Source organism: Lissotriton vulgaris, chromosome 4_1 (assembly GCF_964263255.1).
Source record: "Lissotriton vulgaris chromosome 4_1, aLisVul1.2, whole genome shotgun sequence".
Classification (NCBI taxonomy): domain Eukaryota; kingdom Metazoa; phylum Chordata; class Amphibia; order Caudata; family Salamandridae; genus Lissotriton; species Lissotriton vulgaris.
The window spans coordinates 1,475,620,032-1,475,647,883 of record NC_141691.1 but is presented as its reverse complement, the minus strand read 5'-3'; the positions used below and the strand labels follow the sequence as shown (position 1 = coordinate 1,475,647,883).

Genomic DNA, 27,852 nt, shown 5'->3' with positions numbered 1-27,852 from the left:
ACAATCGGATGTTTATGCAGTAAACTGAATATGTCACCTTATGAAGCAATATTGAGGGGCTCTAACAACTTTGACATGTTTTGACCTAATGATCCAAGCCCACCCCAGATATTTGGCTAGGCTCACTACAAAGACCTCAGAGGTGATAGTCTTTAGCGCCCAAATGGCATCTGCAGATTTTCTAAATGGTAGACGCTGAAACAGTGGTTTTAACCATTTGTTTCGCGGCGCCGAGTAGCTGGGGCAGGCAAAAAGAAAGTGGCCCTCTGATTCCTTCTGCCCCGGGCAGCCTTTACAGAGATCTGATACACCCGTGGACCATTTATTTACAAAAGTGTTCTAAGGCAAAGCACCTACCCTGAACTGGTGATAGAGTTTCTTGTCCAGCGGTTTATTAATAACATCCCAGTAGGGCTCACGGGACAGGTCTAGCTTGAAAGTAAGGAACCTGCCCGTGAGGCTGGTAAGGCTGGAAATCGAAACTCGATTTTGACGAAGAGACACCCAATACAAAGCTTTAAACTCTTGTTTGGAGGGAAAGGCATTAGAGGAGGGAGCTGTCCAGAGTTGTTCTAATCCCATATCTACCAGGATGTTTTTTACAGCTTGGAGCCATAGGATTTTTCCAGAACCACCAATTGACCTGACTTCTGCTAGTTCTTTCGCGAATAGGGACAGGTCAGGGGAGGTCCATATTCGCCTCCACAGGGCCACCAATCTGAATCTGGCTATCTCATTGATCGGAAGGCACCCCAGATCCAAGCAGAGGGGAATTGATGGAGACGACTGTGGTAGACCTACCAGGTTCCGTAGGAACTTGCATTGGGTTTTAAAGAGATTTAGGAGATCCATATAGCCCCAAAGATCTGCGCCATATAAGATTGCAGTACTGATTTTGGCGTCATAGATCTTGAGCTGGGATGACCCGCTTAGTGATGGATCTCTTTTGCTCTTTTATTAGACAGCCAGTTAACCGTGCTAGCTTGAGATGTTGTACGCCAATTTGATCTTTCCATCTCAAGCGGCTGTCAAGGGTAACCCCCAGGTAAGTCATGGTCTCGACTTGCTCAAGGTTGACTCCATTCAAGCTCACAGAGCTCCAAACAGGATGGTTTCTCGAGAAAACCATAAACTTTGTTTTGCCCACGTTCACCGCAAGATTGTTAATGGCACAGAACTCCTCAAAGCGGTCCAATGCCCGCTGCAGGCCGCTGCGTGTTCTAGAGAGGAGGAGGGTGTCATCGGCGAAGATGAGCAATGGGAATCTCGTCCCAGCCAGCATAGGGGCATCAGTGGGGGTATCCATAAAAAATTTCACCACTTGATCGATGAATAGGAGGAAGAGTGTTGGTGCCAGGACGCACCCTTGACGGACACCTCTAGTTACGGGAAATGTTTCCGTCACTTGTCCCTGGCCTCCCCACCTCACCCTCGCATAGTTATCCTCATGGAGTTTAATTATGAGGTCCAGTAGTTCTAGTGGCCAACCCAAGTTTCTCATAACTCCCCACAGTTTGTCCCTTGGCACTAGGTCGAAGGCGGACTTCAGGTCAATGAATGCAGCAAAGATGGTACCGCCACCGAGCAAGACCACTTTCCAGTAGATCAGACAGAGTCTGAACACCTGGTCAATGGTACTTATACCTGATCTGAAGCCCGCCTGCATAGGAGATAATATGTCCTCCGATTCAATCCAGCCCTGAACCCATCCCAAGACCATACGAGCGATGATTTTTTGAATGGAATCAATGAGACTGATCGGGCGGTAGTTCCCTGGATTGGACCTGTCGCCTTTTTTATAATATTGGTATTATCTCGGCTCCCTTCCAAGATTTTGGGATGCTAGCTCCTTTAGCTAATGAGTTAGCAATCATGGTTATGTAGGGGAGCCACAAGGCTGAGTTTGATTTAAACAGATCCGCTGGGATGAGATCCATGCCAGGAGCTTTCCCTCGCAAGGTCAAGCCCAGAGCCAGCTCGGCCTCTATTTTATTATTATTATTATTTATTGCATTTCTTGAGCGCTCAGCTACCCGTAGGTTTCCCGGCGCTATGGGTGTGAAACAATATTAAAGATGAGAAGGGAAGGAAATCAACGAACTTACATATTAAAAAGCCAGGTTTTGATTCCCTTACGGAAGGTAAGGAGGCACATTTCGGAGCGCAGAGGGGGGGGTAGAGAGTTCCAAAGAGAAGGTGCCAGCAGAGCAAAAGAGCGACCACCCATTTTTGCTCTCTTGATGCGTGGGATCCTGAGCTTATTCTGGGTGGAGGACCTAAGTGTACGAGGTGGAAGATATTGCTGCACCAAAACAGATAGATAGGGAGGGGCTTTTCCTGTCAGGATTTTATGCATAAAACATAAAGCCTTGAATTTAACCCTGCTCTCAATCCGTAGCCAATGTAGGTTACGCAGGTGGGAAGAGGCTGAGGATCTGGCGGGTAGATTGCAAATCAGGCGGACCGCCATATTTTGTACTACCTGGTACTTCTTAGTGACCTCCTTACAGGCACCTAGAAGTAAGATGTTGCCGTAGTCCAGGCGTGAGATGACAAGAGCCTGGACTACAGATTTCAAGGTGTCAGCCGGCAGCATCCATGAGATTTTCCTAAGCCACCTGATGATGGTAGTACAGGTGGCAGAGACTTTCACGACATGCTGCCTGAAAGACAATTGATTGTCCAGGAGGACCCCGAGGTTACGGGCAGATGAGGTTGGAATGGGAGGAGGGCCCATCTCCGGTGGCCAATGATGTGGGCCCCAGAGCGAGGTGTCGGAGCCAAACAGGAGCAGTTCTGTTTTCTCCCCGTTTAGTTTTAGTTTATGCTCCAACATCCATGCCGCAATCTGCTTTAGTCCAGTTTGGAGAGAAGAGAAAGGGAGATGTTTGTTGGTGGAGAGAGAATAGATGACCTGAGTGTCATCAGCGTAGGAGTAAATAGAGAGACCTGCCTGTTCCGCCAAAAAAGCAAGGGGTCTCACATATAAATTAAAAAAGAGAGGACTAAGAATAGATCCCTGAGGGACACCGTGCTTAGAGGGAAAGATAGAAGAGATGGAAGTAGAGGAAAAGACTTGAAACAAGCGATTAGATAAAAAGTTAGAGATCCAGGCCAGGGCAGCACCATCGACACCCACCTCTCTCAGGGTGGACAACAAGATGGAATGGGAGACGGTGTCGAATGCAGCACTCAAGTCAAGCAAAATGAGTGCCACTGTCTCCCCGTTGTCCACTTTCAGCCTGATGGATTCCGACACACCAAGGAGAGTGGTTTCAGTCGAGAAGCCAGCCCTGAACCCGGATTGTGAACCATGAAGAAAGTTAGAGGACTCCACGTGAAGATTAAGCAAAGAATTGACATGTTTCTCCAAAATTTTAGAGAAACATGAAAGCAACGAAATAGGGCGGAAGTTAGAGGGGTTGTTAGGGTCTAAGTTGGTCTTTTTTAATAATGGGACCACCATAGCGTGCTTCCATTCGTCGGGCACGATCGCTTCAGAAAGGGAGGCGTTCAAGACTTTCAAAATAATAAGGAGTAGGGAGGGATCCAAAGAACTCAGGATTTGAGGGGGCATAGGGTCGAGCGGAGACCCAGATTTTATATCCTGTAAATACTTTTTTAAAAGCGGAAGGGAAATGGGATCCCAGGCAAGAAGTTTGGGAGGCATGGGGGTACTACAGAAGGATGTAACAACTGGGGGGGTATCTACAGGTAAGACAACATGAGTGGACACAACGGGAGAGGAGTCGAAAGTATCATAGATCTTCTCGATCTTTTCGACGAAGAAGTTGGCCAAAGCTTCACACTGGAGGGTGTCAAGAATGGGGGCCTTGGGTGCAGCAGAAGCCCCTGACAGCTCCTTCACGATTTTGAACAGAGCCTGGGGTCTATTCTGTGCTGTAAGAAGCGTGGTGTTCGCAAAGGAAGCTCTCGCACTATCACATGACGTATGGTAGATTTTAAGAGCGGCCTTATATTCTGCTTTCTGCATTTAGATTTTTCTAGGCGTTTAGATTTTTCTAGGCGGAGAGCGTCAGTAAACCAGGGTACCGGTGGATGAAGAATATGTCGTTTGTTCTTTTGCATAGGGAGACAAGAGTCCAAAGCATTAATCAACCAGCGTTTGATAGAAGGAAGTTCCTCTGTAGACAGGTTCATAGACAGGGGAGGCTTGGAATTAGAAAGACACAGATTGAGTTTGTCTGCATCTAGGCGTTTCCAATTCCTACTGTCTTTAAGGGGATGAGTGGGCATGAGGGGGTTAGAAGAGGCCATTTCGATAGAAAAATTTACAATAAAATGATCCGACCAGGGGACCTGTAATGAGGATTGATACGAAATGATCGAAAGGTTGGAAATGATGGGGTCTAAAAGGTTGCCGGCCTTATGAGTAGGGTCAGAGTTGTGGAGATGAAGATCTAAAGCTGCCAGATCCTGTAAAAGACGTGTGGAAATGGCACACGAAGCAGAGTTGAAATGAATGTTAAGGTCTCCAATGACCATAAAATTATTGGATTGAGCCAAAAGTGGAGCAACAAGATCTGGGAGGGAGGAAGCCCAGTTACTCGCTGCGCCAGGGGGGCGATAGATCAATGTGCCGGTCAGAGTGAAATGTGGGGTAAGTGATAGATTAAATAGACCAGCTTCACAATTGGGGAACTCAAGGTCTTCCCATTTGCAGGAGAATTCTCTCCTAAAAATGATGGCAATTCCACCACCCTCTTTAAGAGGCCGGTTTCGCCCAACATAGGTGTAATCATTGGGGAGAGCCATGGCGATGTCAGGGCCAGAGCTATCATTTAGCCATGTTTCCGTCAGAAACATGGCAGCTGGACTAACAGTCTGTAAAAGATCGAAAATGTCTCTTTTATGTTTTACGAGAGAACGACAGTTACTGCTAATAAATTTGAAAAAGGGGCCGGAGTTGGGTAATTTGGAAGGGGGAGAACTGCACGAGGGGGCAGGGTTCCAAAAGGTGGAAGACATAGAGTCTAACCGCGAGGGGCAGGAGTCCAATAAAATATTACAAGAGGGACAGGAGGTTGGAGCATTGTGACAATTAAATACAAGGTGAGAAGTACAAGGGGGTCCCCTCAACCGTAGTAAAGCAGATCGGGAATACGTGACACTGTTTGGGGCATCGGGACTGAGCCCTGTGCCCGTCCTGTCGCGGACGGGCGCAGACGGGCTTGACTCTGGTGCGATTCCGGCTCGCCTCCGTCGCGCCCGCTGCGCACGTCCGCTGCGCAGACGCATAAGGCCCGTCTAAATAGGCAATGACACCGGGGTGGGAGGAGTCAAGAGGGCGGGGTGGGGTAGGAGGTTAAAAACAACAAAAGTCCACTCACCGCTTGTAATCAGCGGGAGAAATGGAATTAAGGCTGCTAGCACTCAGCAGCAGAGAGGCCAACAAAACAAGATTTTTAAAAGAATAATAAAGCTTCACAGCGCTCAACGCGCAAAACCTCTGCCCTCTGCCACAGAGCTTCGGTTACTCGCGAGGCAAAGTGGGCGGAGCCTAAATAGGCAATGACGCCGGGGTGGGAGGAGTCAAGAGGGTGGGGTAGGAGGTTAAAAACAACAAAAGTGCCACTCACCGCTTGTAATCAGCGGGAGAAATGGAATTAAGGCTGCTAGCACTCAGCAGCAGAGAGGCCAACAAAACAAGATTTTTAAAAGAATAATAAAGCTTCACAGCGCTCAACGCGCAAAACCTCTGCCCTCTGCCACAGAGCTTCGGTTACTCGCGAGGCAAAGTGGGCGGAGCCTAAATAGGCGATGACGCCGGGGTGGGAGGAGTCAAGAGGGCGGGGTGGGGTAGGAGGTTAAAAACAAATGAGTTTCTCCCCGTGGGTGTGTAACGGGGGTGCCTTTCCCAAGATTTGTAAGGGTTTGGGATTTTCAGCTCTGAATTGGGCAGAATAGAAAGTTACCCACTCTTCTGGAGGTACATGATTTGCCGGGGTACACGAGTCAGGATCCTTCCCCCACTTGACTAAATCCCAGAACTTTTTCGGATTGTTCCAAGTGGAGGCATCCAAAAGATCCGACCAGAACCTGTCCTCCCACTCCCGTTTGGATTCCCACGTCGTACATATCAATATGTATCCCTAAAAAACAAAAAATATTTTTCGCTTTTCTCTCAGTTTGCAACAGAACATAAATGCAACAGGATGTATAACACATTTCTCTCCTCTCATGTAAAGAACTTAATGTCTATAGGATGGGGCATAGTTCCGAACTACACTTTCCTGACAGCTTGTTGTTGGTCTGTGCGCATGTACATTGGAGATAGCTATGCTGTATGTCTCAGCCAAACTACACACTACCTCATAAAAGGTTATTCTGCGACATGTTCTTGAACCTGAATGCATGTCAACAGGAGGGGGTGGGGGGCCTCATATTACTGTTACACAGCGCACAGTGCTGTGCTGGTATCGTATGTGCTCACTCGCCGTGCATGCTTTGTCTGAAGCATCAGGCGCCAGTCCGTCGTTTACTCCGACATAGCATCCGAGTCCCTGTTGGCACTGTACCATAGGGCACGAAAGACCGACAGGATTGCGTCCCATTCCGCCACTATTGTCTGCTTCCTAATGTCTATCGCGTCTTCTCGCCGCAGCGCTATACACTCAGCATATGCCCAACATAGAAGCAAATGGTACCAGAATTTCACTGGGGGGGCCTACGGGGATTTTCACCGCCTTGTGAGTAGGCGCTTGGCTTTTATTAGCCCTAGGTAATTGTAGCGGGATGTCACTGTGTTTATTAGACCTCTTGTATAACCCTAGGAGACACACCTCCCATGACCAGCTAAGTGTGCGCTCTGTGCCAAATTTCTGGTGACCGCTTCCCAATATGACTGTATGGATGTGCAAGACCATAGCAAATTGAGTAAGTCCCCCTGTCTCACCATAGTGAGGACAACCGGCATCAGTGCGATTGAATTATTTATTTATTTTAACTGGGGTCAAGTACGCCCTATGGACTACGTAGTATTGTTATAAGCCGGACTCTGGCATTCCAAGGGATGCGGGTAGGGCCTCTAAGGATATCCTCCCATTCACTGTCGGTACTGGGGCACTGCAAGTCAGCGTCAAGTGGGCTTGAAGGGATTCCAGCCGCGGTGCTGTGTGTATTCGTAAGGAATCTGCGAAGTGATGGCCCGCACCTAGCTAATGTAGCTATTGCAGCAGTCAGATGTGTGGCAGGCTCCTGAGCAACCTCACCCCATGCCTCACGCAACATGCACACCTCCGTCGTGTACAACAAAAACTGACCTCGAGGAAGGCCTGTGTCCTCCGCTAGAGTTTTATACGGCAGGAGCTGCCCGTCGCTATATAAGTCCCCGAGTGTTAGAATTCCCACTTCCTCCCACTGGGATAGCTCCGCGCTGGTAACTAGTCAGTGCCTTCTAGGCGTGCCAAGAATCGGGAGAGATGGCGCCTATGGGGTCACATGGCGTGTGAGTCGCAGACTGCGACAGAAGCAGTCATGGGCCACATCCACTAGTAGTTGGTCAGGCGGCCTTCCCCTTCTGGAAGGGTGGAACAGCGCTACAACCTGTGGGTCAGTGAGTCCTGGGGCGCAAGTCACTTAGTCCTCCAGATGACGCGCGTCGAGCCATCTCGCCACTCACTGGAGCTGCGCTGCGAAATAATACTGCTCCATGTTTGGTAGGAAGAGGTCCCCGCTAGCTGTCGAAGGGTAAATTTTGACTAGCGTCACTCTGCTACGCAACCCACCCCTGATGAATCTTCGGACGTCCAGCTCTGAGCTTTTGAACATTGTTGGCTTGAGGCACATGGGAACATTTACAAAGTGGTACAGCAGTATTGGCCGAAGGTTTTATTACACTCCAGAGAAGCTTATTAAAATGTTAAGAACTACCATTAAAACATGCTCTAGATGTGATGGATTAGGAGATCGGGAGCATATATTTTGGTTGTGCTAGTCAGTCTCTGAATATTGGGTACAGGTTTTTGGGTAGATTCCACTAAGAGTATGATATGCGGTTAAGCCCTCATCCCCCATAACCTTTCTAGGTCTCGCCATTCAGTCAGTTTGGGAAAAGGAGCGTACTATTTATTTATTTTTCCATTATGGTGGCTCGCAACTCTGGAAATCACCAGGTTATACTACTCTGAGGAAATGGTTCAGTAAAATTAGCATGAAAGAGTATTGGTATCATGCCCAGCGCTACAGGGGAATATGGGGTGTTTTCGCAGTGGAAGAAATGCCATAGGAACCAAGGGCCAACTTTGTACTTCAGCAGCATTCGGCACAGGCACTTCTAGATCTCTCCTGTTATTTAGGGAATAAGCACTTTTTAAAACCTTTTCACTTTAGCAGTATTAATGGGACTACCCCTTGGTTTAGTATGCATTTGTCAGTTTATAATTGTACATGAAATAATAATTATAAATGAATATCTGTTTTGAACGTATTGTACGAGTACAGGGCATTGCTTAAAATAGATAATGTATATTGAATGGCACCTGCACTTCAGGGAAGGCAAATTACTTACTTTTTCAGAACATTTAGGGCTTAATGTAGCTCTGAATACTTGTACATATTTGCACTTTACGGCAAAGGAGGTGGGGGTTGATGAATAATTGGCTTACTTTTTTCCTGCACTGTATAATGTTGAGCAGCCCTAGCATCAGTGTTAAAATTTCTAGAATTTGATCTTTGATAGATTAATATTCTTTCATAGATTGACATACTTCAATAATTTTCCTATATCAGGGTATCATCCACCAGTATGTTGCAAACCATAGCGGTAAATGTTCAGTGCAATACATTGTACTGCTGTGAATAGCCCACTGACTTAATTATGTTGATCTGAACTCTGGGTGTTTTGTAGGAAACTCTCAGAACTTCGCTAAACAGAGAAACTACAATGCCTCTTACATTTGACCACACAGTATGAGAGCTCTTTGATGCCCAAAAAACGTTTTTCTTTTTCTGGGAATAACATTAGAAAAGAGCTTTGTCATTCAACTCCTACTAAACAAATGAGGTGTTTGTTTCCCTGTTGTTGATCCTTGTGGATCTTTTGGAAGCTACATTTAGACATTGCTACATCCAGGTCTGAAACTGTAGCCAAAGTGTTGGTCAAGTGGAAACTAATCTAATTTAGGAGAACACTTCTTTCTTTAGACAAGTTGCTGGTTGTAAGTTAAAAATATCCTACCATAATAATCCCCAAAAATGAAAATGTATTTTTTGTTAAAGATAACAAGGTGACATACTTCAGACTGATTTGGTTTTCATTAGTAGATGTGATGTCCTTCCCGCTTTTGTACCTTTGGTATTCACCATCACTGGTGAGAGGTTGAGCATGTCTGTTCCATACTGATGTGTTGTTATATCTTTCAACATCAGCATGTAACTATCATGGCTCGTGGCAGTGATGATCTGGGCTAACGATATGACAGTCTGCGTATTTGACTTTACAATTAAATTAATGTAAGCTTCTGCTGCCTTGGATGGAGTACCTTGACCTTGTATAAGCACTCTGGAAAAGTAGTTAGCAGGGTTTTGATCCTTGCCTAGACAATGTAAAATGGTGTAATTATACTCTTCTAATCGGAGTCCCCACTGTTCAATGTGAGGAGGCACCTTGGTTTTTGGATTGCCAAAGATAGTCAATAAAGCTTGATGAACAGTTACTTGTGAAACAGACTTTCCATAAAGGTATACATGGTAATGTTCACTTGTCCATAACATGGCCAAACTTTCTTTCTTGGGTTGGGAGTAAGCACGTTCTGTTTGGGACAAATGTCTACTGGCATGTGCCACAATATGCATTTGAGCATTGAGGTGTCTGCTGTGCCTGGATAGTATCTAACCCAACGGGGCTAGAGTCAACAACAATTATGTGTGAAGCTTTGGATTGAAATTGGCCATTTCAGAAGCCGTTGCAATTGCTGGTTTGATTTTCCTGAAACTTCTCACCAGGGGCGGCTCCTCCATTAGGGCGGAGGAGCGTCACCCCAATGCTTTCTCGCAGTGCGAAAAGTAGAAACCTACAGTGGTAAAACTACCATTTTATGTTTCTGCTTCTCGCACTGCAAGAAAGCAGAAGTGTTTGGTTGGTTGCGGGTCAGGAGGAGTGGCTTGCCCAATGTTGCGGGCCCTGACTTTTTGGTCGGCCCTCTGGAGCCGACCAAACCAGTCATGCACACTCTCCCTTTTTTCTATGTAGGCTGCATGCAGCCTACATGAAGAAATGGCCTCCCCATAGGTGCCCGGCTGGGCGCCGTCCCCACCAATCACAACGCTGGCATTGCAGCATTGTGATTGGCTTGGGGGAGGGGAGAGAGGCTGCCTGCTTCCTGTTCAGTAGGTGAGCAGGAAAACGGGGCCTGGCCAGGAGCTGCTTGGAGAAGTGTGGCTCACCGGTTAGAGGAGGCAGACCCAGAAGCAGAGGTCGGCCCGGGACCAGGGTTCAATTCCCGACGCGGCAGGGTTTGGAGCCCAAATGTCCACGGACCTGATAATTCTCGCTTAGGTGCCTACTTGAATCAGGGGTTCACGCTCTGCAACTCTGGGCAATAGCTTGCTCAATCTCCACTACGGTCCCCGCGGCGGGATGCCTGGCTTTCACCTTGGGGGTGCCCAGCTGGGCTATCCCACAGGGAAAAACCAGCACGGGTTCCCAAAGCAAGCGCCGAGATACCCTTTGTGGTGATACGTGCGCTATATAAGAAACTACATTACATTACCATTACATCTTGTGGGGGTTCAGCATGAGACAGTGCTTGTACTTTAGCAGGATCGGGTGTCATACCCCCTTCAGAAAAGATATGGCCAAAGAATTTTAATTTAGTCTTGTGGAACTCACACTTGTCTGCATTAAAAGTCAGGCCTGCATTAGTCAGTCAGTGACCTATTTTAGTGAGAGCTTTATCATGCTCCTTTTGTGTAGCTTCAAAAATGAATGTCATTATAGTTGAATGCATTCACAACCGGCTGTATGACACATCGAATTACGTCTTGGAAAAGTTCTGCAGCTGATACAATTCAATAACTGAGTCTTTTATATCGTAATAGACCTACGTGTGTAGAAAAGTTTGTAATATACCTGCAATCTTCTTCAAAATCCAACTGATAATATCCTTTTTTTAAATCAAGGCGAGAGAAACTCTTGGTGCCATTTAGTTGCGTTATCATGTCAGCAATATGTGGACCTGCATGTCGTTCTAGTTCAATTGCCTTGTTTGTTTGGCGCATATCAGCGCATATCAGTGCCCTTTTTGGGCGCTACCACTATGGGAGAAACCCATGGCGTCAAACGAGTTGAATGTCATGTTTAAGTAATGATTCAAGTTCTTTTTCAGCACTTCTTGTAAATGAAAAGCAACTTGTTTATGTCTCTGAGCAACAGGATGGGCATAGTCATATGTTATAGTCTTTAGCTTTCCCCAACCATTAAACAATGAAGGGAATTTTACTATTTTTTGGTGAATATTCAGGTTGTAATTGACAGAAATCAGTCCCATATCAGCAGCTGTATTGAAACTGAGCAGGTTTCTGTACCTTGGAGCATATGGATGGGTGCTTGCACCTTCGTTTTCTTGTTTCAGTGTCGCTACAAATGAACCTTTACTTTTTATGGGCATCAAAGGAGCCCAAGTGTACACTTTGGTTTTCAATGGCCTAAGTCGAGGTGATAGACAATTCATGATATTTCTCTTCAAGCATTATATTTATCAAAGTGCCACTGTCGATGATGAAAGGTATTGAGCATTCATTTATATTTAATGTTAGTTTCAGACAGAGTTTATATGACTTTGGTGCTTTGGCATGTTGAAATTTCCTTGACTGACATTTTTCCTCACATGTGGCCAGTCCGACATGCACTTTTTTCCTGAGTTAAACATTGACATGACGCAACAGATTACAATCGACTTCATTCATTGTTAGTTTGCCTCAAATGATTTCGCCGCTTGGTCTTGTGGAGTTGCATTGAACTTTACCTCTATAATGTTCTGTCAGCCATTTTGTCTTCGCGCCGTGATTTTTCCTTTGCTTTACAAATTGTCACAAAGTGGTTCTCTTTTCCACAGCCTTTGCATATCTGTGCAAGGGCGGGACATTTACCTTCATGTGCAAACTAGAGCATAACTTCTTTTTACTTGTAGACAGCACTTTGTATCCTTCAGTTTTTTGCTAGGGCTTACTTTTATGCCCATGACTGATTCCCTTTGGGCACCTCCAGCCTCTGACAGTGGCTTGTCTTTCAGCACAATCCTCAGCTCTGTCTGCCATCAACACTCGCTCCAGACCAAGAGTTTCTCTCAACATTCATCATCTGAATGAATCTGACTAGCATCAATCAATAACTCTAAGTCGCACAGCTTCCTCATCATTACATTAATTGAACTTAGTGTTTAATGAGCGTATTAAGTCTCCCCACAAATCATCAATGGCTTCACCAACTCTTTGGTGTCCTTGACTGAAAATATATCTTTTGTAATCATCATCTGAAAGAAACAGGTTAGTGTTAGATTCCTTACCTTAGAATATCCCCAGGCGTCAGACTGGATCCGGAAAGTTTCGCGTAGCAGTACCCCTGCACGTTGGTAGGCGTCGTCTGTGGCTCCGCTCCGTCATCGGCGTCGTTGGCGCTGGGATGACGTCGTCGGAGTACTTAGACGCCGCCCTCGCGCGCTGACGTCAGTTCTTTTTTCCACGCCAGCAAGCGCAGATCCGGAAAAAGCAGTACTCCTTAGTCACTTTTGGACTAACTTTTTCGATCTTTTTGATCCTGTTTCGAGTCGTAAGACTATCGGTGCCAGTAGGGATGCCCGGTTTCAAGCCCTGTGCCGATAGCAACCGTCTGATGTCGGTTACCGACCCCCATCGCTGGTGCCTGTATTGCCTTGGGGCCTTGAGGCCGACCATGACTACAAGTTGTGCCCCGACGGCCGGGCCTTGACGTCGAAGGCTAAGCAGGAGCAGTCCCATAAGCGCCTCAAGCTCCGGCAGTCGGCCCCACGCCGTTCACGGTCCAGGTCGAGGAGGAGGTCGAAGGACCGGTCGCGGGGCCACAGTCATTGAAGCTCGGCAAGTCGACATCATTCGTCGAGCTCCAAGTCCTCAGGTAAGAGGCACAAGAAGTCGAAGAGACGACATCGCTCTTCCAACACCCCCGACGCTCGCGCGATGTAGCCTGGGGTTCGGGGGAGCCGCAGGCGCCGCTGCCAGCTCCATACCCGCCGGTCCCTGGGCTGAACGCGACGCCAGAGGAGATCGATGCCTTCCTCATGGCCATGAGGTCGCTCTCTCCTCCGTTGGGTCCCGCTGTGGCGCCTTTGGACCCCGCGCCACCGACTAGGAGCCCAAGCGGGCAGGGTGCTTCGGCCCTGGTGCCATCGGGTGCTTCGGCCCCGGCGCCGTCGACGACTCCGGTTCCGACGCCGCAGGGCCCCACCGGATCTGGGTCGCTGCTTGTCGGCCTTGCGACACCTCCGCTGGGACCGACCCCCAGGGTGTCGCCCCCGACGTTGTCCCAGGACATCGTCGTCCCCGGTCCCTCCCTTGGTCCAGATCCGGCCGCATTCGACAGCGAGAGAAGAGCAATTCTTCTATGGTCCGGCCCCATCCTTTGAACCTGACTATCAGGAGAAAAGAGGCGAGGGGGATTGGCAGGGGTCTGAGGACCCTCTGGCAAGAGAGTGCCAGTCGTTTCAGGACTGGGCAGTTGATCTAGGGGAGGCCAGAGGTTTGGGCACTTTGCCCGACACTGGCTTTGTCTCCCCTCCTACCGTGGCTACGGAGGACGGGGCTGCTTACAGCATGGTGCTGACGAGGGCGGCCAAGGCCTTGGCTCTTGAGCTCCCCGTCGCGGCCGCGAGGACTAACCTCCTCACCGAGGTCCTTAAACCGCAGGCAAGCTCTTCGGATCCTCTACTTCCGTTAAATGAGGCCCTTATGACGTTCTGATGGGCACTTGGTCCAGGCCCGCTACAGGTCCCCCTGTAGATCGGAACGTGGCCAGGCGCCACTTCCTGGCCCCGGGCGACTCTAGCTTCCTGTCCACCCACCCCACCCCAGAGAGCCTGGTTATACAGGCCTCTAACTCCCAGACCACATTCCCGACTGCACCACCTGATCGAGAAGCCAAAATGTATGAGCCGTTCGGTAAGAAGCTGTTCTCCTCACTTAGTTTGGGGTTGCGGTCGGTCAACACCGCTTGCCTTTTGGGCCGTTATACCCACTCTCTATGGGACACGGTCGCGGATGTGCTGCTAGCTTGCCTGGAGAAGGCCCGGGTCAAACTTGCTCAAGACCTTGCGGAAGGGCGGGATGCAGGACGGTATTCTATCCGATGTGGGCTGGATGCCACGGACTCGCTGGGGAGGGGGATTTCCACGACGGTGGCGGTTCGCCGCCACGCCTGGCTGAGGTCCGCCAACTTTTCGACTGATGTCCAGAATTCCCTCATGGACATGCCGTTTGATGGCCGTCCCCTTTTTGGGGACAAGGCAGACAGTGCACTTGAGTGTTTCAAGGACTCCAGGGTTACGGCCAAGTCCTTGGGCCTGTCAGGCCAGCGCCAGCAGACTTATGCCTTTTGCTCCTTTCATGGCCAAGGAAGGGGCTCCCCCTCACGTCCTGCCAGCCATGGGCCTCAGACTAACATCCAGCATGGTGGCAGACATGGTAACCGCCGTGGCGGTGCCAGGGGACAGCGGCGAGGCCAGTCCACATCCACCCCCGCAGCATCCGCCTCAAAGCCTTCCTATTCTGAGCTTTCAGGCCCATTCGACGCCAGTGGGGGGCAGGGTTCGCCATCACCTCCTCCACTGGTGCTACATCACTTCGGACAGGTGTGTGCTGCAAATCGTCTGAAGGGGCTACTCCCTCCCCTTCGAGGCGACCCCTCCAGCCATGCCACCGCAGTACCACCGCGTTTCGGGGGATCACTTGCAACTTCTGCAAGAGGAAGTTACGGCCCTCTTGGCCAAGGGGACCATCAAGCGCGTTCCTGGGCCAGAAGTATGGTGTGGTTGTTACTCCCATTACTTTCTGGTTCCCAAGAAGGGCAAAGGGGGCCTACGCCTTATCTTGGACCTGCGGAACGTCAACGGCTTCCTCCGGAAGGAGAAGTTCAAGATGCTGACTTTGGCTCAGATCTTAGCTGCCCCAGACCCAGAAGACTGGATGGTAGCGTTGGACTTGCAGGACGCATATTTTCACATCCCCGTCCTGCCGGCCCACCAGAGTTACCTGCGGTTCACGGTAGGCCGCGAGCACTTTCAGTTTACGGTGCTCCTCTTCGGCCTTACCAGTGCCCCTCGGGTGTTCACGAAAGTGATGGCGGTGGTCGCAGCCCATCTGTGCAGATTAGGGGTGTCAGTATTCCCCTATCTCGACGACTGGTTGTTGAAGGCGGGCTCGCCGCAGACAGTAGTCAGCCACCTCCAGACTACGGCCGGCCTCTTGCACCTGCTGGGGTTCTCCATCAATGTGCCAAAGTCACACCTGTGTCCCTCTAATAAGCTCCTCTTCATCTTAGCGGTTCTGGACTCGGCGCAGATTCGGGTTTATCCTCTCGAACAGCGGGTTCGGGATATTCAGGCTCTGATTCAGATCTTTCGGCCTTTATCCAGAGTCTTGATCAGGTTGACGCTGCGGCTTCTGGGGCTGATGGCCTCCTGCATCCTTTTGGTGCATCACGCAAGGTGGCGGATGCAGTCTCTGCAGTGGGACCTGAAGTTTCAGTAAGCCCAGCATCAGGGAAACCTGTCCGACCACGTCCTGATCTCGGAGGGCACTTCGAGACAGTTGCAGTGGTGGCTCACGGACCGCGATTGGGTCAACAGCAGATCCCTCTTCCTACCCCCAACCGGAGCACGTAGTTGTGACGGACTCGTCCCTCCAGGTCTGGGGGACGATATGGGAGAGGCGGAGATCAGAGGCCTCTGGTCTCCGGTGGAGACCCGGCTCAATATCAACTTTCTGGAGCTGCGGGCGATCCGACTTGCACTGAAGGCATTCCTTCCCTCTTTCCGGGGAAGTGTAGTGGAGGTGTTCACGGACCACGCCCCCGCCATGTGGTACTGCAACAAACAGGGCGGGGTAGGGTCGTGGACCCTTTGTCAGGAGGCTCTGCGCCTCTGGCAATGGCTGAAACACCAGGGCGTCACCCTGGTGGTTTAACACCTGGCAGGTTCCCTGAACGCCAGGGCGGACGAACTCAGCCGCCGGTGCATGATGGATCCCGAATGGCCTCTGAACTCTGATGTGGCGCAAGGCCTCTTTCAGCGATGGGGGAAAGCCTTCGTTAGATCTTTTCGCCACCTAAGAGAACGTGCAATGTCAACAGTTCTGCGCATAGGAATTTCCAAGGCGGCACTCGCTCGGAGACGCTTTTCGTCGCGAGTGGAGCTGTGATCTGTTGTACGCCTTTCCGTCTATACCACTTCTGCCCAGAGTGCTGAAGAAGATCAGGCGCGACCGAGCCCAAGTCATCCTTGTGGCTCCGGACTGGGCACGAAGATACTGGTATCCCGAGCTACTCCGCATGTCAGTTGATCCCCTGATTCGTCTGCCTCTTCAGGAGGGCCTTCTGTCACAGCAGCAGGGAACGGTCCTCCACCCGAACCTGTCCAGTCTCCACCTCCTTGCGTGGAGATTGAGTGGCGACAGTTGAGGCCATTTGACTTGCCTCCTGAGGTCTGTGATGTGATTCTGGCAGCCAGGCAACCCCAAAATCGGTATACGCCTGCAGGTGGAACAAATTTGTGGCATGGTGCACAGCAAAGGGTGTGGATCCCCTTTCTGCCCCCCTTTTAGAGGTTCTCCTCTTTCTTCTTTCTTTTGCTCAGCAGGGCTCTGCGCTGGGCACTTTCAAGGGCTACCTCTCTGCCATTTCAGCCTTTTTTTAGGCTCCCTGATCAGCCTTCTCTTTTCAAGTCCCCTGTTGTAAATAGATTCTTGAAGGGCATCACTCACATGTTTCCTCCTGTTCCTTTAGTGATGCCTCAGTGGGACTTGAACCTTGTTCTTACTTATTTGATATGCGCTCCTTTCGAGCCACTTCACAATTGCCCTCTTCGTCTTCTCACTCTTAAGACTGCCTTCCTGGTTGCCATCACCTCTGCCAGGAGAGTGAGTGAGCTCCAGACTCTTTCTTCCAAACCTCCTTTCCTTTCTGTCCATCCGGACAAAGTTGTCTTGAGAACGCGTCCCTCTTTCCTGCCCAAGGTAGTCACAACCTTCCACATCGGGCAGTTCATCACCTTGCCCACCTTGTTTCCGCCTCCGCATCCCTCGAAAGAGGAAGAGAGGCTCCACCGTCTGGACCCAAAACGTGCGCTCTCATTCTATCTGGACCGCACACGCCAGTTCCGGGTGGACGACCAGCTCTTGGTTGGTTACGTGGGTGCGAAGAAGGGACAGGCGGTGCACAAACGCACCATCTTTCGGTGGGTCGTACTGTGCATCAAGGTATGCTACTTTTTGGCTAAATAGGAGCCTCCTGTTGGGCGGAGGGCCCATTCCACTCGGGCAACGGCGGCTACTACTGCCCTGGGTCGGGGAGTCCCCTTGCAAGACATCTGTCAGGCAGCTACGTGGGCCTCGCTGCACATGTTTGCTAGACACTACTGCCTGGATAGCCAAGTCCGGAGAGATGTCTTTTTTGGCCGTTCTGTTCTCCAAGACTTTCTTGTGTGATCATTGGTTCGCAGACCCACCACCGGGGTTGGCATTGCTGGGGTATCTATTCTAAGGTAAGGAATCTAACACTAACCTGTTTCTTTCAGATGCACAAGTTACTTACCTTCGATAACGATGTATCTGTAAGAAACAGTAGTTAGTGTTAGATTCCTTACCGCCCCACCCATCCTCCCTGTTCTGCGTTCCGATATCTAGGGTTAAGGTTCTTCCCTTTGAGGGCCCTAGTTTCATGGCACCAGTGTCTGTTTTTATCATGGCTCTGCGATCCTGGCGCGGAAAAGCTGTGTATAAGAACTGACGTCCGCGCGCGAGGGCGGCATCTAAGTACTCCAACGACATCATCCCTGCACCAACGACGACGGACGCGGAGCCGCAGACGACTCCTACCGAAGCGCAGAGGTACTGCTAGGCAAAACTTTCCAGATCCAGTCTGACGCCTGGGGTTATTCTAAGGTAAGGAATCTAACTCTAACTACTGTTTCTTACAGATATATCATTACCGAAGGTAAGTAACTTGTGCGTTTGGTACTGGATTACACTTTAGAATCAGTGTTTCTTTAATCTGACAGTATGTCATTTTTCATCAGTTTTCAGAATTTTCTTTCACTTCTTTCTCACAATCACCAGCAAGATTTTTAAGATACTTGATAATCTTTTTGTTGTCGGTCTCTTCAAGTGCATCAATGAAATCATCAAATGTCTCTATCCACAAAGACCATCATCTATCGCCAATGTTTTGCTTTTTAGCAGTATCGAAAGATGGTGGTGGTGGTTTCAGGAATGCAAAACAGTTGAAGGACAGAATACAGGTCCAGGAAAGACATGGCTTGGCAGTTCGGGCTGGACTGTTCCCATAAACTGTTATTTTTGCATTTTCCACCCCGAATGGGATAGGTATGCGCATGGGTATGCTCAGACGTGAGTCCCATGCTCTCCACAACACTGGAGTTAAGCTATCCTGGCTGAAGACGGCTGATAGCCAGAAACCGGTCATAGGATGCTTGATTCCAGACCAGGAAAGACCTGGCTTGGCAGTTCGGGCTGGACTGTTCCCATGAGGCCCAGGGTCAAGGCTGATTTGCATAAGGCCATGTCTAAAATGGGGTGGTGTGGAGTGCAAAAAACAATGGATTTAGGCCCAGATCTCTTTACTGGGGTGAATGTATGACATTGTTCTGCATTCTGTCCATCAATTGTTGTTTTTGGTTTCAGGAATCCTGCAGCATTGTAGACCAGTGTGGAACTTAATGACACTGCAGTGGTTTCTTGTGATTTGGTGTTTGCAATTCGTCTGTGAGACCGTGTGACGTGCTGGCCTCCGACTCCTCTTTAATGAGAGTTGGAAATGTGACTTTCTTCACAGCCATTTGAAAAAGTTTACTATTCCAAAAGTCATTCTTGCATCTTTGTTCTTTGATGACCAGTGAAGTTGTTCTGAGCCTCACTCAGCAACTTTGTGAGTGAACCACTTAGGGTATGGACGGATCCATAAGCACAACCATGAACACTTCTCCTTGAGACACCTTCACCGAATGTGGTAGTATGAGGGCTCTCTTCAGTGCATAGAGTAAGTCATTTTTTCCCTTTTGGTTAAATGTCAATATGCTTTTTTGTAATACCTGGTTGATCTCTACCTTGGAGCGCTTCTGTTCACAGCGTTATTTTGTAGGTTATAATTATCAGAAGCTGTACTTTGTAAACTAGGTTGTATCCACTGTCAGTTCGAACACTCCGTATAATGTACAACTTTATCTTGCGTGGCAGCGTAGTATCCTTGTATGTGGCTTGAATATCAAGTTCTCTACAATCAATGTGCAAATTCTTTGCATCGCTTCCGCTGTCTTCACATACTTTACAGCAGCTGGTGTTGCGCTTTTACTCCATGTGCATGAGGCGTCAACACCGATCTTTTGACAGCTAAGACCAAAAACGGGTATGGCTCTAATCAGTAAGGCTGAGCCCAATATACTAGAAAACAAGAGAAATGCCAGTACTGATTGTCATTCAAAAATATTTAACCTAAATGCATAAGCCATACACATTTGGAAGTTCATTAATAGCTTGTTTATTTCAAAATTACTCTATATAAATAACAATTGAACACATAGTCAACAATCAAAGGGATAATAATGAATCAATTAGGGACAAGGGTTCTAAAAAACATTTCATTCATACCTTCATTCACACTTACCTTCATACCTTATACACAACATGCCTCATGCATACAATCCAAGCAGTGCACACTCAATAAGGGGAAATTAGTAGACCCTATGCGGGGCACCTGGTCTGAATGAGGCATGTTGTGTACAAGTATACATGTGATGGTGTGAATGAAGGTATGAGTGAATTGTTTTTTAGTCTCCTTGTCCACAATTGATTCATTATTTTCCCTTTGATTGTTGACTATGTGTTTAATTGTTATTTGATAAAAGTAGAGTAATTTTGAAATAAACAAGCAATTAATGAGCTTCCAAATGTGTATGGCTTATGCATTTAGGTTAAATATTTTTGAATGACAATCCGTACTGGCATTTCTCTTGTTTTCTAAGAAATTTGACTTCAGCACACGTACCATGCACAAGCAGCTTCCTTTGACAACAGCAAACTCTGGAAGAGCATGTTAATCTTCGGGTTACTTATCCCCTATCTTGTCGCCATTTATAGCATCTTCCCAGCCTGGCTACCCGCCAATAACCACAGCACATATGGAGCCAGTATTACACATCTTTATTCTAATGCGTGTAACTGTGAACTGTACATTCTAAAACAACCTTTCATGGTATTCCGCTCTGACACCAATGTCACAGCTCTATGGAGTCCATTAGGAGCCAAAAGGGTTCTGTTCTAAAATATCACAAAACACTACAGTCACTATTACAGCACTATTAATATATGCAGATCAGGATGATAATCTTTGAACATAAGTCGATTTCCTTACAGAAAAGGTAGGAGGCCCCGGTTGTATCACAACCCATCCCATTTGCTACTTCTGTTTAATCAGTTTCTGCTCATGCTTCAGGAGTATCTAGTTCAAGGCCTCTGCCGATGCCTAAGCAGGACGGTTAGAAAGAGATGCCAAAGACCATGGCCAAAGAGTAGTCCGCAATTGTCCCACATTACAATGAATGAAAGATTGTTACCCCTGAAGATTGATCCCAATTTATTCACTCTAAATGAGATTGTGAGGTTCCACCCTTTATTGGAAAGATCTAACCAGAATCATAACTTACCATTCTAGTGAATGATTAGTACTACTTCTTAAATCACTTTGAGTACAAGACCAGAAAGTGCATCAAATCCATTATCAAACTGGAACATATGTGGGATGAGGTGTTTTTATATAAAAACATTGACCTTCTCCTTGTGAATGCTGGCAGGTATGCAGAGTTACGTTACTCAAAAACCTCTGACATGTCTAGGCAGCACGACAAAACAATATTCTATCATTTAATTTTCTTTTCAAAGAAGATCTCAAAATTTGGCCACTTTGTATTCAGTGTCACAAGACAATTACACATTTTTTACCCCAACGCCAATTTCAGCTTAAACTACAGAAAAAGGTACACATCTACAAACTCAGTAGTTGGACAACACAACCTGACAGACAACACAATATGTCATAAATTCTTGAAAACTTGTCTTACTTAAAATATTCCATGCTAGATTGATCAGTTGTAATATTTAATTGTAGCATGCTTTTATTGCTTTATTGATTAACTTCCTTATATTTGGTTTCTTCTCTTTATAGAGGATTTCCACCTGAACAAACATCCCTTTGCTTGTCAGATATTGTCACGTGGCTTTTGGTGCAGTGTGGACGGCCACAGACAGATTGCCGACACAAATCCATGGAGTTGTTTTTTGAGTTTGTTCCTTTATTACAAGGTATGTTGGCATTATTGGTTTCTGACATTATTGTATCACTATTCTGCATTATTTGTGAGTGCATTTGTGTTTTTTCATAGATGGGATCTTTGTACCTTTTTCAGCATAATAGACTTTAAATTGTTTGTCATGTGATAAAGATCGTAGGCGTCTTTTACAAAATGGCCTTAATCATTTCCCAGGGAAATAAAGTATTTCACTTTATGTTCTCTCTTTTTTTGTGTCCATAGATTACTCTGGTGGCTTACTGGCCCCCGTTCTTTGTGCCTTTAAATTAACTTATCCCCATTTTTTACTTTGAAAATGTTTGTTTGTGCTACGAGGATTTGTTTCTTTCAACTTATTTTTCAAGTCTTTTACTAATATTGCAAGAGTTAGTCTTACACATAGTTCCAATTGTTGAAATGGTCATAAGCATGGAAACTGGCATATCTGAAAGCTTGTGTGGTCAGCATACTATTTTTTCAATTCTTTTACTAATAAACAGTGATGCGAAAAAGCAAGTATACCTTGAACCCTTTACAGTTTTACATACTACTATATATCTTCTGTTCAGCTCGTCATCACCAAGTCCCAAGAGTAGATTAATCTAATTCCATGCATCAAAAAAAGACACATTTCACACTGTCTTAATTGATTAAACAAAAACATCTTTAACCTTCCAGAGTGCTATTTAAATCAATTTTGTACTTTAGGAAAATTAGCTTGTTTTTATACATTCTATTCTAGGAAACAAGTCCCCATCTGCATGGTTGGAGACTGAGAAGAAAAGAGAAGGACCTCAATTTTTAATAAATCGATTTGAAGGAGCTGGAAATATTGGTGATAAACAGTCTGGGATCATGTTTAAGCCCACACTGCAGGACTTGCTGGAAACCTTCAGCTTGCGGTCTGTTGTCCAGTGGATGGATATGTTTTTGGCAGCTCTAGACTGTTACAATACATTCATTGGGATGCGTGTTGTCAAACCTCATGAAATAATAGGTGAGTGGTCTACTTCAGGATATATTTGACCAACATTTAAACTGAACATACTGAACAGAAAACCACATTGAAAAAAGTAAAACATAACTTCCGCCTTGTTGATATTTGTTAATTTTCCATAATTATATTAATTGATTTGAAATATTTTCTAACATGTAAGTTCAGTTGTTTAAAATTGTATTTATGTTCTCCCAACGGATTTTAAGCCATCGTTCAGAGAAGATTTCTTGGCAAATGTATTAAAACCAGATCTGATAAAGCAGAACTTGGAGAAAAATATAGGTTGTGAATGCATCTAATTGTTGTTCTGGTTGCAGTGTTATATGGATACGATTTTGAACAATTTAACCTACGAGCCAAAGAAATATCAAATATTCTAAAGCCAGTAAGTAGAATGTCTTGCTGGTATTTGCCATTGCAGAAGCATAGTAATGAATTCATGTTTTTAAAGTGCTGCTGAGTAACCCAGGTACAAGTGGAGACTGGCTAATATTCTGGTAGATCTGTCACATTTACCAAGTTTGCTCACCCTGTTTTTCTAAATCACCTGGATACTCGTACAGAAGTATTAAAAACCCCATTACCTAGAGCTTATTGTTTTCTTTATAGGGAAATGGGGGAGGGGGGGCTTTTGAACAAAAGTTGCTCAGTGACACTCTACCAGCAAAAATAAACGGTGAAAGCTCAAATACACCTTTAACAGATAGGCAGGTCTATACCTCCGTCAGCTGTGACTCCCATGTTCCCGTAATTGCCTGAAAAATGGCTCCACCTGCAGAAGATGTGTAGACTCCCATTTTGTCTTCAGCTTTTGAAAATGGCTAGAGATGAGATAAAGGATCTAGAGCTGATCATTAAGTAAGACTGTTGTAGGAGGACATTAACTTTGTTACTCAGCTGCTTGTTTAGTGTTGGTTTGATACCAGTTCTCTCTTTTCTCAGTCTGGCCACTGCTAATTTCGTGAGTGTTTACCGGCTTGGTCTCAGAAACCTCACAGACATTGTGGAGGAGTGCCCCATATCCGTTCCTCATCCAAGTCTGACAAATAGAGCCTGGAATCTGAATTTCATTAAAAAAAATCCTTTTATGGAATTTCGGTATTTGGCAAGTGAAGGAAAAAAAAAACCTGAATTTCATTTTTGGTAGCCATCTTTTGACGGATCTGCTTTTTAAAGTGGTAATTAAAACAGTTAATCTTTTGTACATCCAACCAAAGACATCACATCCATGCTTAGTACCATCTGTAGTAAATTAATAAATAGGTTTATTTCAGATGACAACCCATAAAACCAGTTAAATATATATAAATGTGTTAATTAGCACAGTCATTCATTTATAATAATTCAATCTGCATCACCTTATCGTTCAAGGTTCTACTATGAATTGAAAAACACTTTTCTAGGGTGTCCATTTTTCAAATATCCAATTCCTCCTTCAGCTTACATTTGACACCTACCTTTTAATGTAGAAAGATTACGCTGATGCGAGCTTATCTTAGTCAAAGTAGAGTTTGAATTTGAGAATATTCTTCTTTTTCAAAAATTCATATGTCGAAGAGCCTTCAGAGGCATTTGCAATCAACCTGTTCTCTAACGTTACCTCCAACATTCTTTAACTGTACCATGATGAAAACAGACTCTTTGGACTTTGACAATTGGGCCATTCTGATCTGTATCAAAACCTCTGATTGATACTTTTAGTTGCAGATTTTTCACCTTAAGAATATTCCAAGCACTAGACTGTATCCTAAGAGTCTTTTGTATCAGTGCTCCCGCACACTGGTACATTGCGTTGTGCGGCTCTGTGATAATTATATACCACCCAATGAAGTTGAGACTCGTATAAGCACTATCCCTGTGTGCTGCTGTCTGTTTCGTTTTTCTGTAATGATCACTACTTATCCAGAGCTCAGCACCCCACTTTTGGTCTTCTGACAACTTCCAAAAATTCTACAAGTCTGCTAGGGAGCAGTGCCCTCACCAAAAACAACAAGATTCAAGCTGTACTGAGACTTCTGGAAGCATATGTTGGACACGGATCTGCAGGAGTGTTTTGGCCCTTGGGCTCCAGCCACGACTCTTATGCCACACTACAAGTGTCTTCTATGTTATGTTATGTTAATTACAACTTATAGAGCGCGCTGACACCCGTAGGCTTCATGGCGCTAAGACTGAGGAAAGTTGACAAGGTACTTAAGCACAGGCTTGCTCAAACAGCCGAGGCTTCAGGGCCTTCCTGAAAATCATAAGATTATCGCAGCACCTGAGTGTCAAGGGAAGAGAGTTCCAGAAGCTGGGGGCAAGGTACGAGAAGCAGCATCCTCCTTGCTGTTTCTGTTTGAATGAAGGAATTGTTACCAGCTGAAGATGGGCTGAGCGTAAGTTGCGCATGGGTTCGTATTTAGTGATCATGTTTTTGAGGAATCTAGGGCCATTCCCATGCAGCCCCTTGAAGGCTAGACATCCAGTCTTGACGGCTGCTTGTTGGGCCATCGGTAACCAGTGTAGTTTCATCAGTCCAGGTCTGACTGACTGCCATCTAGGTTGTTTAAAAATGAGTCTTGCTGCCTGGTTCTGGTCAATCTGTAATCGTTTTAATAGACCTGCTGGCAGGCCGAGGTAGATTTCGTTCGAGAAGTCGAGCCGCGAGAGTACCAGGGCTATCACCACCTGTATGAGCGCTGAATGTGTCAGCAGGTGGGCGATTTTCTTTTTTTTTCCGTAGTTGAAAAAACTGGAAGAGATCACTGCTCCCACATGCCCTTTGAGCGAGTGATCAGCATTGAGACTAACCCCTAGGCTTTTCACCGCGTTGAATATGGGACATGGTCGCCCGAAACTCAGCAGTGGCATTTGAGGAGCCAAGTGGGATTATGAGCTGAAGGTCATCCGCATAATTGAAAATGGTGATCTTCCTATTTTTTAAAGAATGAACCAGGGGTCTAAGCTATAAGTTAAACAATAACGGTGATAGGGATGAGCCCTGGGGAACACCACAAGTGGAGGAGAGTTTAGGAGTCATAAAAGTTCCAAGCCTGACTGATTGAGTCCGGTCGGTCAGGAAAGATTCCTGCCATCTGAGTGCAGGACCTCGCAGGCCAGCCTGCTCGACACGGTTCAGCAAGATGTTATGGTCGACCGTGTCGAATGCGGCCGACAAATCTAGGAGCACCAGAGCCTGATGGTCACCGCTATCAGCGTTTGCTCTGAGAGTGTCCAAGACAGCAAGGATGACAGCCTCAGTAGAGTGCGCCAGGCGAAAGCCGGCTTGATTGGGTTCTAGATAATCAGAACGTTCTATGAAATTCAAAACACACCTAGACACATGGGCCTCTAATATTTTGGCCATAAAGGGAAGAAGGGAGATGGGGCGATAGTTAAAGGGGTTTGTGGGGTCTGCCCCCGTTGTTTTCAGAAGGGGAATGACCGTCGCGACCTTAAAAGCGCTGGGAACCTTGCCTTGGGCAAGAGATGCATTGAGGAGAGGGAGTGCGCTCTGAGGGAGTGCAGAAAATACCTCTTTTAAAACATATGGTGGACAGCAATCATTAGGAGACCCGGAAATAAAACGGATCATCAACTCCACAAGTATTTCTATGTACCCAATGACAATGTGGGAGTGCAAAGGAAGCTACGAACAGGCTATGTTGAAGCACTGATCTTGCTCCCTCCAGATCCAGTTACAGCCCTGATCTGAAGACAGCGCCTGTGAAAACTCCATTCACCGTCAAAGTCTTCTAGCAAGTCTAAGTCTAGACATAATCTCAGAAACAAAACTTTTGATGTCACCCCATTCCACCACTAGAAGTCTCACAAAAAAGGCATGGTTGCATAAAAATGTATATCTCATGCCTCCGCTGTCACCCGAATTTGACCTGGCCCTGCAATTGGTTCCATTACACATTTCGTAGGCTATCTTCAGCCCTTCAGCAGATAGCAGCCTTCGTAGAGGCCATGTGGAGATCTTCAATATGATTCTGACTTCCTCTGGACCTGCCTTTGGGCCCCACAATGCTGCAGTGGTCTCCAGTCAGATGTCTGCCAGCAGGTTTGCTTCTCAGCGACATCTGTCCCTCTTGAGGACCTGTTACCGGCCCTGCTCCAACCCCGGTAATGATCTCAAATTGAAGTTCCTTCTGTCTGTACAATGCAGACCTCACCTGCTCACGGTCTGATACTAATGCCAGTCTCTGACCTTGATCCGGTGTTTACCCGCTTCATGCCCATGTCACTCTACATAATCACTAAAGAGCAATCACTTGCTATTCATTTTGACTGTAATCCAAGATCCCTGCTGCTACAACAGTACTCTGAGGATTGAGGATCTCTTAAGTATTGGCACCTAATGTCCCTTAGGACATTGATGACAGTGGGAAGCGTGACAGTTTACTTCATTCTAGTTATGACAGCACTTTATATTTAGGTCTTTAGAATGCCAATGGGCTAGACACATCTACTGAAATAGAGCTAAATCACTAATGGAAAAAAGTGCCTTGTTGCTCTATGATAGTTCAGAGGGCAGCAGCCTTTTTGGACTTGCAAGTGCCCACTATTGAGCCAAAGACTTGGATTCTTCACTGGGGTCCTGCTTCTTCTGCACCCTTTATGCAGTTCAGTGAAACCCTTACTGATGCCCTGGTTGCAACTTGGTTCATGCAGTGCTCATGCTTTCCAATCAATCGATCTAAGGCTAGGTGACACAGACAGACTGTCTGTTATCTTGACTTTTTAAATAAACATCCTATACTGACAAGCCTGATTGTTCAGGCATCCACAAATAAGGAAAATCCGAATTTCTTTCCAACCAATTCTCTGGACAGTGAATCAAATAGAATTGATACTTTAGTAAATCATATATTTGTTTGGGCTACTTTGGCCCTCAGATCTACTAATGACGTTTGTCTTCAGGGAAGGAATGCCCATGCTTTGTGGTATATGGCAAGCAAGATATTGCTACCCATTTGCAAGGATTTCAGGGCTGATGCATGATGGCCAGGTTGCTTTAAAATATGTGCTCTTAGCAGCCCTGGACACTACTGATTGTATAGTTAAAGCTGCAGTGTCATGCTCAGGTGGCATTCCTGGATGAGATTAACTGGGTTTTCAGGAGACTTGCAAGCTCACTTAATCGTCTCTCTTTTTAATGGGTCCACGCTATTCAGTAACAAGACTCTTTAAGCACTGGAACGCTATAAAGACAGTCGCGCTACAGGTAGATCCTTGGAGCTGTTAATATCAGCCAAGCAGTTTCCACATCAGTGTAGAAATTTCAGAGGCTAGTCCAGG

The 27,852-nt window shown here is 46.6% G+C and overlaps 1 protein-coding gene across 1 annotated transcript in view; it reads left to right on the top strand.

Annotated features, from left to right (window-relative positions):
* PRKDC (protein kinase, DNA-activated, catalytic subunit) overlaps positions 1-27,852 on the top strand; it is a 2,818,033-nt gene that overhangs the window by 602,574 nt on the left and 2,187,607 nt on the right. Inside the window, exons 30-31 of the mRNA XM_086965729.1 lie at positions 21,446-21,582; positions 22,312-22,566. Of these exons, the coding sequence (XP_086821855.1) occupies positions 21,446-21,582; positions 22,312-22,566 (392 nt within the window). The remainder of the gene's footprint in view (positions 1-21,445; positions 21,583-22,311; positions 22,567-27,852) is intronic.